The 12559-nt window shown below is 34.8% G+C and overlaps 1 protein-coding gene across 3 annotated transcripts; it reads left to right on the top strand.

The window, feature by feature from the left end:
• The first annotated feature begins 585 nt into the window (after positions 1 to 585).
• On the top strand, positions 586 to 6186 carry nsmce1 (NSE1 homolog, SMC5-SMC6 complex component). 3 transcript variants are annotated; one of them, XM_037763612.1, is made up of 8 exons: positions 586 to 741; positions 2214 to 2337; positions 2803 to 2924; positions 3492 to 3569; positions 4069 to 4215; positions 4603 to 4719; positions 5393 to 5519; positions 6016 to 6050. In XM_037763612.1, exons 2-8 carry the CDS (start codon positions 2220 to 2222, stop codon positions 6048 to 6050), a joined length of 744 nt encoding a protein of 247 aa, XP_037619540.1. In that variant the 5' UTR covers positions 586 to 741; positions 2214 to 2219. The 3 variants fall into 3 exon arrangements, with proteins under 3 accessions (XP_037619540.1, XP_037619541.1, XP_037619539.1); XM_037763613.1 differs by lacking the exon at positions 586 to 741 and adding an exon at positions 767 to 862; XM_037763611.1 differs by lacking the exon at positions 586 to 741 and having other exon boundaries at positions 2220 to 2337; positions 6016 to 6186.
• The last annotated feature ends 6373 nt before the right edge of the window (positions 6187 to 12559 follow it).

Here is a 12559-nt window from a genome sequence, read left to right as displayed (position 1 = left end):
TCTAATCTTCGTTTTTGCCAATTTTTAATTTTTTGATTTGATTAATTTAAAGCCGATGTCTATCAAGTTTATCAAATCAATTGACAATTTATCACTCTATTTTTCAGTTCACATTCATTTTCATCACTTCCCTTTTTTTCAATTATTTTTTGTTACTCCCACCTTTGAGGCCACTTTCCTTAAATGATAAATGACAATTTTGTGTAGTGAATGATGAATGATGAATGTAAGACCGTAAAGATGCTGGAACATGTCTCTGTTTTCATCATATCATGACTGTTTTATTCAAATCGTCTTTAAATTAATCAAATCACTAGATAATTTCATCACCTCCATTTTTATCAATTAATTGTTGTTACTTTCAGCCCTCATATTGTTCAGTGTTTGGAGAGGAATTGAGATATAAAAATAGAAGAAAAAAATGTGCAGTTGTGTGACACCATGGTGATGTTTCCTCCAGAGCTGCAGGTGGTGCTAATTAAACAACACATGCCAACTACAAGGCCTATAGAAAGAGGTTAGGACACGGTCTTTGAGCTTTGGGTATCACGCATGCGCAATGTAACTTGAGCTGCAGCTCAATTTCGGTGAATGCTGACTGCGCATGCGTTGTACCCTATACATATGATGTGATGATGACGCATGATAGCTCCTCTTTTTTCACTCTTCTTGGCCAACTACCGGAAGTCGTCACGGAGGGAAAACAACAACAAGAGGCGCTCACGTTGATCTCAGGAGTTGGTTTGTAAACTTCTTCACGACTAATTGTTTGTTTTTACAAGCTCGTTACTTCTAAATATTATTCAACATTTGAGCCGCCGTGAAACTGAAGCGTAAATAACTGACACCTTGTTATAGTTAGGTTAGTAAACAGTAACGGTTAGCTTAGCTTAGCTAACGGTTGTTGTGTGTAGCATGAACGTTAGCTAGCTCAGTTAGTTACTAATATAAGTGTTTTCTTCTAAGGTTTCTTCTTCTTATATTTCTTCTGTACGTTTTTTGGACTTCTGCATACTTTGAGCTACATACACCCTTCTTCAACTACCAACATATTCAGCTCTTTCAGGACATTGGTGCTATATCTTATATTGTTTCTACTATTAATACTTACTTACATATTTATACCACTTTCTCTCTAACGACTTACAGTTTTAAAGATTAATTTCATCCAAATACTACTTCGTTTAACTTCTGTCCAAGCACTTATAGTATTAAAGGGTTGTTCCACCCAAATACTACTTTCTGTCTAATTTCCTCTTCCACTTTTCACAGTATTATAGTTTAGCTTCCTGCTTTTCTAACAAAGTATTTCAGCTCTTACATTTTTTTGGGTCATGCAGTTGGGGGGGGTTGATGGGGGATTTGTGGTCTCTATGTGCATCATTCGATAACCATGCAATTGTTGGGTTCAAAGCACTTTCCTCAAATTTCTCAATATATTTTAAAGGGACTGTTTGTAAGAATCAGAAGTGCTTGTTAACAGCGACACCTGTGGCCGTTAAGTCAACGAAAGTCAGCGTCGGGCTCGTGCTTGTGCTCGCTCTACATAGACATGAACAAGCATCGCTCAAAACAGTGAGGCGAAACACGCCAGCTAAAACCACAATATGCTGATCCTAGTGTTGGCTTTTCCTGCTCCAGCCTCCCGACCGTGGCCGGAGGGAGACACGGCACCCGGTCGGAGACGATAACGTTTCTCGCTGCGAAGCCACGTCACTTCACAAGACACGGGAAACCTCTGTTGGTCTGGAGGAGCTGCAGCATTTATTTCTGCACAAACGTCCACTGTACATTCACTAGATATTCTCAGAGCTACGAACTCTTCTGCAGTGTGGCGTGTGCGCGTATGCACCTGAGAGTGGAGCGAGCTGAGTGAAAGCAGGCAGGCAGAGGAGCAGAGTACAGCAGAGACTCCGGTCCTGGAGACCAAAGCTACTGTCTCCCCCGTGTCCTCCGACCGCGGCCAACACTGTTTTGCAAGACGGGCTTCACTAGATATAACTTTGCTGTTTTGGTGCTTCCGTGTAGTTTGTGTTAGAGTCTGACTCTGAATAGCGTAGCCACACTGAGCACGCATATGCGAGCGCGCATGGGACACAGACCCGGGTGATTTATACGTGTAAGAAGTTACAAAACAGTCCCTTTAACAGTATAACTTTCCCAATATATATATTAAGTTTAAGACTGTGAGCATCTGTTTTCTGATTGTCTAGATCATCATGTCAAAACAGATGGGAGACAGCCATCGACGGTTCCTACAGACCATGATGGCCAGTGGCATCGTTGATGAACAAGGGGCGAGGGCGCTCTATCAATATTGTTGTGTAACCCACAACAGTGAGTTATTTTATATACATATAATCAGTTACTGATTGATCCAGAATATATTGTATATGTTCACCTCTGTATTAGGACACAAGATTTATAGCAGATCCGTGATTGACAACAGAACAAAAGTCTATTTTGATCATTGTCACCTTTGACGTTCAACTCAATGTTTCTATTGTCTTTTACATGGACCATTTTAACTGTATATAAACTTCATGAACACAACTTTCTGGGAACATTTACGTTTTGGGCATATACTTTGCCTTCCAATTGATTCTGAAAATGTTAAAGTAGACAGAAATCTCCACAATAAAGGAATTATTTGATGATATCAGCCCATCCAGTTAAATCTAATCTAAAACAAAAGCACATGAAATAATGTGAGGAGACAGGACAAATGAAAATATGAGAGTTAGAAATAAGTCTTCTTGATACTAACAAACTTGATCTTTCTTTCTTTCTTTTTGTTTTCAGCACAACACAGCCCTGACAAACTGGATGATTTCATTGATGCCATCAACTCAAAGCTGCAGCCCTTGTTCATGCAGATTAGAAAAGGGATGTCTGAAGACAGCGGTCACCAGTTCTATGCTTTGGTTAGTGAGTTTAATTCCTGTACAGAGCCTGCACTGTCAGGCCTGTTTTCCTAATTAGTGATTATTTTAAAGAGTTTTGGTTTGTGATTCGAGGTAGTGAGTGCCACAGCAATAGAACCTGTGTAGTGACAGTACACAGAGACGAGAAACGTTGCTTTGCCTGCATGTTCTGCAAAGTCAAACATGCACAAAGACTCAATTTAATCAAAGAAAGCTATCAGTGGTCTTTCAGGTGTTGCTACAGTATTTGACCAATTAAAATGATTAGATATTAAAACTAATCAGCACCAAATTCTTTCCTCTCTCACCAACCTACTCAAAATTCAACAGGTTGCCGTTTGTGCTCTAATACTGCCATCTAGTGGGTATTTTGGCGAACACACACATTACTCAGTTTGAGTAGTTTTTCAGTTGGGAAGGGTAAAAGATGTATGAAATTTGAAAATAGTTGCAAATTGATGAATGGATTTGTAAACCTGTAATGTCAGAAGAAAGCTGTCTGCATTACAAGTATGTTAAACCACTAGGAGGCATTGTTAACCGCTGTTTTCCTTTAATCCTGTCCAGGTGAACATGACTGAGACTGATGTCACCAGGATGTCGTCAGATTATGCTGACAATGAGCTGGAGCTGTTCAGGAAAACGGTGAGTTAAACTCACAGAAGGAAATCTTGCATATCAACATTTTGTACACTCTTTCATCCAGAGTCTTATTCAGCACAGTTGCTACATGTATTTCAAAGGTGGGGCTATAGTGTAAATAAAACCTGAAAAATCAGATGACTGTCCAGCTCTTGTCTTGCCCAGTATTGTTATTTACCCTGTGTGACCTGATAAAATAGATACCCCTGTATATTGTTATGCAAACCAGTACAACAGCCTTGTAATAAAATGCTACCTTTGTAGTAACATACATCTCCAATATCCCACGTCACCATTGAACAATTAAATTAAACAAAATCAATCTTCCACCACCCCAAATACAACGTCACTGCAATAAGGAAAAGACAGACAGAGCTGAGTGACCGTTTGCTTCAGTCAGAAAGGGTCTGTACACCCACATCAGTTTGATTGTTCCTATTAAAATACACATCTGTTTGTCTTCTTCAGTTTGTCATGACTAACTTGAGCTGTTGTGATTCAGATGGACCTGATCGTGGGCTCTGAGAATGGCAAGGCCTCCTCCACTGATATTCTGAACAGCGCAGACACCCTGACCACCAAAAAGCTGAAGAAGAGCGAGACGGAGCACCTCTTGAACCGACTCGTGCAGGACAAATGGCTTAGTGAGGTAAAACACAGTGTGTCTCCACCAGGATGTCAAAATCAAATTTAGGTTCAGGTTCTTTCTGCTCCATTTTCTACTAACTTCTAACCCTTTTTGTGTGGACAGAAATCAGTGTTGTTTTTTTAGAGCGATTTAAGCACTTTTATCGCATTTTGTGTCAGTTGGGAACACTTTTATTAAGCAATTCAACATAGTCTGACTATCTTTCGGTAAAATATTGTTTAAGATCGGTGCATAACAAGAATATAAAAAGTAATATGAGAAGAAGAATATTCTCTAAGTCGACTAACCAGATGTAATTTGACCAGCCTCTTTGCTGTAGTATTTGACCACATCTTGCTCTCGGTTGGTTTATTTGATTTGTAATTGATTTCTGCTCATTAAATGCAGAAACGGGGTGAATACACTTTGTCCACCAGATGTATTATAGAGATGGAGCCATACATTCGCGCAATGTATCAGGAGCAGACCAAAGTTTGCCACATCTGTCGCAACATCGCTTTCCAGGTAAATGTTTACTCTGTTTCTCTGTTTTGTATAAATGTTATATCCTGTGTGAATGAAGTTAATTAGAAATCAGTTATTACAATCTGTCATTTAGAATCTCTCGATACTACTAATTTCATGAAATCACTACCTTAAGATAGTGAAATGCTACGTGTTTGGGAGAAATATTATTTATTTGAAAGCAAGCTTCCATAGTTACATAATGACATTAATAATTGTTACCAATAAAAATATCCATACCAGCAATTTTGTCATTTACAGATTACAGATATCTCATTTTTAAAATGTGACTATAAAAGCCTGAAATCAAATGTTTTGATTAATTAAATAAATAAATAAAATTCTATAATTGTACTATTTGAAGCTGTCTGGAGATAAGAGTCAGAGGAGCAAAAGTAATTATGATTATAGTGTGAAGAAGCAAATCACTTGGTCAGACTTGCTCTTGACTATGTGATCGGCCAACAATTCACTTTTTTAATAATATGATTTCATGTGTTTCTGCCGTACAAACAGATGCAGTAAGATTATGTAATTGTGATGTGTCTTGGTGCTTTTTTTTGTCAGTTTCTGTTCTATTTAATTTTTGCTTTAGTTCAGTTAATGTGTGACAAACAAAATTAGTTTGCTCATCGTATTAATCTGATCTGATTTCTTTTTTTCTTTTTTTCAGTGCCAAATTTGTGAGAATCCTACATGTGGAATAAAAATACACAACCCATGTGTGGCCAGATACTTTAAAGGAAGATCAGAACCACGGTGTCCAGCATGTGATGACTTTTGGCCACATGAAATCCCTGGTATTTATTGTTTATTTATAGATGTCGTTTACACACATATTAGACCTGCTATAATTACATAAATGCAAATTTAAAAGTCCACATACATTTACTACATACTTTCTAAAAAGAACTGCCACCTTCTAGATCCGTTCCCAGGATGTTTTGCTTTTCAAAAATCACATATTTTGATTTTTGTAAAATAATTATTAATAATAAGAATAATAATAATAAGAAATGTGGTACAATATACTGATCTACTGCTTGAATTGTCTAAATTGTTTATATAAGATGAATGCATGAAAAAGGATTACACTATCTCCCTTTAGAAATATGTTGACCTTTTTGTTCTTTTTTATTTTTATTTGACCTTTTAAAACCACATAATATATTGGGCTTCCTTTAGATGTATTAATAAATACATTGAAAATGAATAGATGTATGAATGTTAAGTGACTAGAAAAAGAAAATACTTGTATTATCATCATCATCATATTATTTGTTCTGTTCATTACAGAAGTCAGACGGCCCCCGTCTCAGTCCAGGAGATGAGGACTTCAGCAGCAAATGTATTTTTTGGTTTTTTTCAAATTCTTTGTTTTCTACAGAACTTTGTAATAAACCAAACTGTTAATATAAATGTTTTTATATTTATTTTTACAAAAATAAATGAGTGTGTTCACTGAAATGTCTTTTATCCTGTTTATTTACACTCAAAAACAAAACCAATGCAATTTGTTATGCTAAATTTATACACAACATATCTGCATCTGAATGCTTGTTTCCGTCCTTGCAGTCATTTTCCTTCCGTGTTGTTCCCTCCTACATGACACTTTAAGCTCAATTATTAAGAACACAAAAGACATCTTTCATTTCTCTTTTTTTGTCTCATAAAGTGGATATGGTTTGGACATTAGTTTTGCATTCCCGCTGAATCTGTACATGTATAATTCATAATTATTACCTGATTTGTCAATTCTATCCTTCATGAATTTATATCAAATTGGTAGCCTGCATCATTAATAATGTAATTACTTATATCTTATGTATTTTAGATTAACAGAAGTTGGTAACACTTTTACAGGTCTGCACATTTCATTGTAATTAGGTGATACTTAGCAAGTAACCTATTTGAATTACTGCCAAATTACCTCAATATTTACCTAAAAATGGATCAAAAATGAACATGATTTAATAATCATATGCTAAAATAGCATATAATGGTTAAAGTAGGGCCCTTAGGCTTGAGAAGCAGCTGCTCTTCATCGGAGGTGGAAAACCAAAACTAATAGAAGACACTTCTGATCAGACACAAATAAATGTATCAATTAACTTCTCTATTCTTTTCCTGGAAATGTATTAAATAAATTACCAGCTATTGGGAAATAGGGGAATATAATTATTAAATAATGTTAATAGACAATATAAAATAATTAATTATATACATGTATTAATTATAAATTAATTATTATATATAATTATAATATAGTAATTTTCATTGAATTTTGAGGTCAATATTGGGGTAATCTGGCAGTAATTCCAGAGAAAATTTCAAATAGGTTACTTGCTAATTATCACCTCATTACCATGAAATTTGCAGACCTGTAAAATGAAGTGTTACCGAGAAGTTTTGCTAAGACATAATTCATTAAACATAACCTTCTGTAGTGCATAGCAAAACCTTTATGGGTTCATAACACATCATGTGTATTATTATTATTATAATGTGATATCTAAATCTTCAACAATTTGCAATTTACATCTTGATTCTAATTAATTTGTTGGCATGAAAAATACTAAATATATATTTTTTTAACATTCATTAGACATTTATTAATGTATAATTTAATTTAACATCCACTGATTATAATGTGCTGTTATCTAATGAAGAAAATTCAGTCCCATGTGGGATCATTGTTGTCACTGATGTGACGCTGCCATCTGTTGATGATGAATAGACCGACCACACTGTGAACGTGTTCGGTGGTCGACCTGACACTCAGCTGAACAGTTGTTACCAGTCAGGACACAGAAAGCCTGTGTTGTTGTTGGCTCTGCCTCTACTGGAGCGGTTATGAGGCTAATCAGACACTAGATGGCCTCGTTGTAAAGCAGTTAACATCGATTTAAAACACTGCAATAGCTTTGACAAAGAACAAAAAGACATTTCTGTTATATGAACACAATATGTGAAGTGGGATTTCATCTCATACTCTCGCACTTAATGTTACATTTTGATTTTAACCTCTCTACCTAAGTTCCCGTTGTATGTCACCCAGATACCTGAAACAATAAATACTGTACTGAGTGGCCTGTCCTGGTTACAATTAAAATAATAATAAAGTCAGTGACTGCTGCGCTCGTGATGACATGAATTACAAAATGTTCAGCAGACAGTTGTATAGCATCAATCGGAAATACTAGTTTTATTAAATGGAAATGTTTTTATTGTCATTTCAAAGTAGATTACAGTTTTTACTTAAAAAAAAAAAAAACGCAAACAAATCAGGATTCTCTTTTTGTTTTGTTTTTGTTTAGAAAATAAAAGACAATAATAAATCATATTTTAACGAGGGTTTAGAATAGAATTTTTCCCCTTGGAGGGCTAAAACTGAAACTCTATGGTTTAAGCAAACACTATTATCTTGTATTGTTAGTATGAAAATTGTACTATGATCCCAAGTTCCCTTAAATAAAATGCCTTTTGTCCGTGTGCCACTATCTCTGCAAAAGTTGATGGCTGTGATAAAAACACTGGAGACACGAGGAAGCACTTGCTCACATTGTTTATGGTGAACAACGTCTGTTCTTCTTTTCCCTTTAACCACATCGTCGCCGCTCCGCCTCAAATAAAACAACACAAAAATCTTCAAATCCACAGTTGGTTGAAGTGTTGGTACTTGAAGTTAGGAGCTTGCGGAGTCACACTTCATCATGTTTACAAATCTGACAGGAAGACTCAAAATTCAACTTTTTAGGGAGAGAACTCTGTTTCTGTTATAGTGATAGTAATCAAATGATTATTAAAGAAACCAATTTAAATAATTTCTCCAAGTAAAATTGAGTGGAAATATAACTTCTTTTCTTTTGATATTTTGATCTCTCCTTTGAACTTCAAATGTCTAAACTTTCACTTTGCCGATTGGAAACAATTTACTGCAAAATAGTTTTGGTGCTCTCTTTGGGCATCTACAGGAGCAGAGATGTTTCTCTTGCAGTACATCCGAGGAAAACTTTTTAGACTTCCAAGTTACTAAAAAAGGTCCTTAAATTACCATTAACCCATTTATACCCGCAACTGACATTTCTGAATCACAAATGTGGAGACATTTCAAGATTGGTGAAACCGTTTGGCTGAAAAGTGAGTTTTCTGATCATACTATATCTAGTCTTTGGGCACATGGAACTACTGTTATGTATATTTTAGGACAAAACAGTCGCCCCATGTGCTCAAATACTAGATATAGTATGATAAGAAAATGTCTGTAACCTACCTCAGAAACTACATAACAAGTTGAATATCAAAGATCTGCTCATATATGCAGTGTAAAAGAAAAAAAAATCATATGGAAAACATTTGATAAACACAATGTTAGCATTTTTCCTCATTTTTTAAATGCTGCACATTTTACTAATAATAAAAGTGTGATTTTTCATTCAAGACTTTTAACCAATCAGATCAAATGTTGAGGGATTTTTTCCTTATCATATTAAATATTTTTTGGGCACAAATGGGTTAAAATGACATTGGTTTTAGATTGTGGGTTGATTTGTTTTTTAATGCTTTGTATGGAACATGTGACATAACATCTTATAACAAATTATGACAAATGACTCAGCTGGTGTCGAGTAGATTTTTCAGTGCAAAAAATAAACAAGAACAATATCACACATACTCTCTCTCTTTGTATTTACTTTTATATACATTATTCATCTATATATAGATTCATACAACTCGTTCTCATATGTAATGTTCATCCTATATAATATTCATTTAGTCCCTATGGACATATTGTCATCTGTACAAACCTCTTCTTTGTTTATATATAACTTATGACTCCACCCGTTTATATAAAATCTATTCTCTAATATTCATCTTATATATATATATATTCACTTAGTCCCATATGTATATAGCTCTATGTAAATAACCTCTCTGTGTATAGATATAAATATAACTCCACCTGTATATGTAATTTATTCTTTATAATACTCTTATACAACATTTTGTATACAATATTTCATCAGTGTGCAACTTATACTTAACTCTTATTCATCAGAATATAACATATGTCTATCCTTTGCACCTTAACTGCAATCTGTATATATGTAAATACACCACATATATCCTCATATATTGTCTTAATCAGCACATTACTAGTTTGCACTCTGGTTAGATGCAAAACTGCATTGCGTTGTACTTGTACTATGTGCAATGACAATAAAATTGAATCTAATTTAATAAAAAAGTAATATTTGAATGTAAAAGAAACAAATAAAAAACATAATCACAGGTTTGATTGATTGATGATGATTTTGTAAGGTTGAAGTAGTAGTAATATATATTTAAAATGTTAATTAGTTTGAATTATCAAACCATCCGAATGTCTCAAAAGGTTCACAAACAAACAAGCCCACACATTAACACGCCTGCTTTCACCCAGTTTTCCTTCCACGCACCGCAGCCTAATTGATTCCCGTTTTAATTATGTTGACCCAGACTCCGTCTCTCTTCTTCACTGACAACAAAAACCAGCGCAGGCCGGCAGTCTGCCTCTCACACTGTGAGGATGACACCTCCGTCTCCTTACAGAGGAACTAGTCGAGGATCCACTTTGATGTCACTCCCCCCGCAAAGGAAAGGTCAAAATAATAAATGTAGGCCCAATTGATGGGTTGGCAGGGGGGCGGGAGGGTTCGGCGCTGATTTTTGGACGAGTGCTCCCCTAAAGGCATAATGAATTCATACAGTCAGGAACGGCCAAAGAGGAAAACAGCATGGGTCCTCTTTCCATGAAAAGGTTGATCTAAATCTGTAGACGAGCCTGGCTCCTTCTTCCCACTCATTCTCCACACACGTCACTCTCTTCTCTCTCTTCTCTCGCTTCACACACACACATATGAATATATACTCCAAAATATATCCACTTCTCTTTGACACACACCTCTGCATATGCATCACCTTCACTGAGAGAGGTGAACCGCATCACCACAGAACAAAACAGAAAAAAAACAAACTCTTGGTAAGCTGCTCCACCGAACTCTTCCTCACAGCAAGACGTCTTTGATTCAACAGTCAGTAAGCCAGAGATACACAAATGCTTGAATATGTCTTTGAAGATTCCTCAGGTCATCTGGGTCGCGGGATATCTGGTAGTAGGTCAAAGGCAACTGAGCTACACCGTGTCTGCTGGCCTTTGACCTTCTGTACATCATTACAAACTCATGTTTTGCAGCTGGAGAGCTTTAGCTAGAGAGATAGATAGGTAGATAGATAGATGTACTTTATTGATCCCAAATTGGGAAATGATTGTGTTACAGCAGCAGTTTATCCAGGCAATGCACAGGAACAGTACATACAATGTACATGTCAACACTCGAGAAATATATCCATAGAATACAGAATATAAAGAATATTGAAATTCACTATAAATATACCCGACTACCATAACTAGCATAAAAAAAATCTAAATTATGAACATAGAATAACCCACTATATACATTAGCAAAGTGTGTAAGATACAATGTTTTGTTCTTTAATAAAATAAATAAATAATTGCGGTAGTAAATGTGCAAATGTAGCTGTGCAAAATTCAACATTGAAAATACAGGTAAATGTGTATAAAATAATATAATACACAAGAATATTTACTCATTTCAAGAATATTTACATTGCATGTATTACAAATGCACAGCAGCTTGGGCGGGAATATTTCACTCAACAGGAGCAGCTAGTGGTGGAAGAACTATTGAGATCTTTCACTGAAGTAAAAGTACCCCAATGTAAAAAAATACTCCATTACAAGTTAAAGCACTCAATTCATAATGCTACTTAGGAAAAAGTACAAAACTGCAAAATGTTCTCAAAGAATCAACAGTAAAAGTGCTTATCATTTATAGATATATCATATTATGGGAATATTATTATTGATGCATGAATATGCAAGCAGAATTTTAATGTTAATTAAAATGTACATGCACTGTTGAAAACTTAAAATGTCATCTTATTTTACAAGTTAATCATTTTTATATTTTGTTTGTAAAATCTGAATCTGTAAAGTAGCCAAGTTAACATTTATAAATAGTATATAAGCATGTAATATTTGGTTCATAACACACTGTAATGTAATTGTAAGCGGATGTAAATGTTAGGCTGTTGTATAAACAGATAATTAATGACAATTTAGTAAAACACTGTTGTTGTAATAATATTAACTATGTCTTCATAGGTTCTAATTCTTGACAATGCTGTACATTTATATCTGCTTACTTATAGTGTGTTATAGAACATTTATTAAATGTTTATATACTATTTTCAAATGCTAAAAAGGGGGGGGGGGGCTTAAAGTGTTAGGCCTACCATAGCCGGTAAAGCTGTCAAATAAATGTAGTTTAATAAAAAAGCACAAACTTCCAAGTAAATGTGTAAGATACTTATACTACCACTGAGGTTAGCAGACACAGAAACGCATGCTGCTGTCCTGTGGTCTGGATAAGTTAAAAATATAAGGGAAATATTGAGAACATAACACAACATTATTAAGAAAAAAAAGTATCCCAAATTATTCTAAATACAGACAGTCATGAAAAGTAAAAAGAAAATGTCAAAAAAGTTTTTTAAAAAGTTATTAAAATCATAGTATAGTAAGTCATAAAAAGGTTTTGAAAAAGTCATAGTATAGTAGGTTACAAAATAAAATCCTAGTATAGCATGTCATAAAAGGTCACGTATAATATGTCATAAAAGTCATAGTATAGTAGGTAATTAAAAAAAATTATAGTGTAGCATGTCCATTAAAAGTCACATATAATATGCCATAAAAGTCATGGTATTATAGGTC

This window comes from Sebastes umbrosus, chromosome 3 (genome assembly GCF_015220745.1).
Source record: "Sebastes umbrosus isolate fSebUmb1 chromosome 3, fSebUmb1.pri, whole genome shotgun sequence".
Classification (NCBI taxonomy): Eukaryota; Metazoa; Chordata; class Actinopteri; order Perciformes; family Sebastidae; genus Sebastes; species Sebastes umbrosus.
This window is presented reverse-complemented; position numbering and strand designations above follow the sequence as displayed.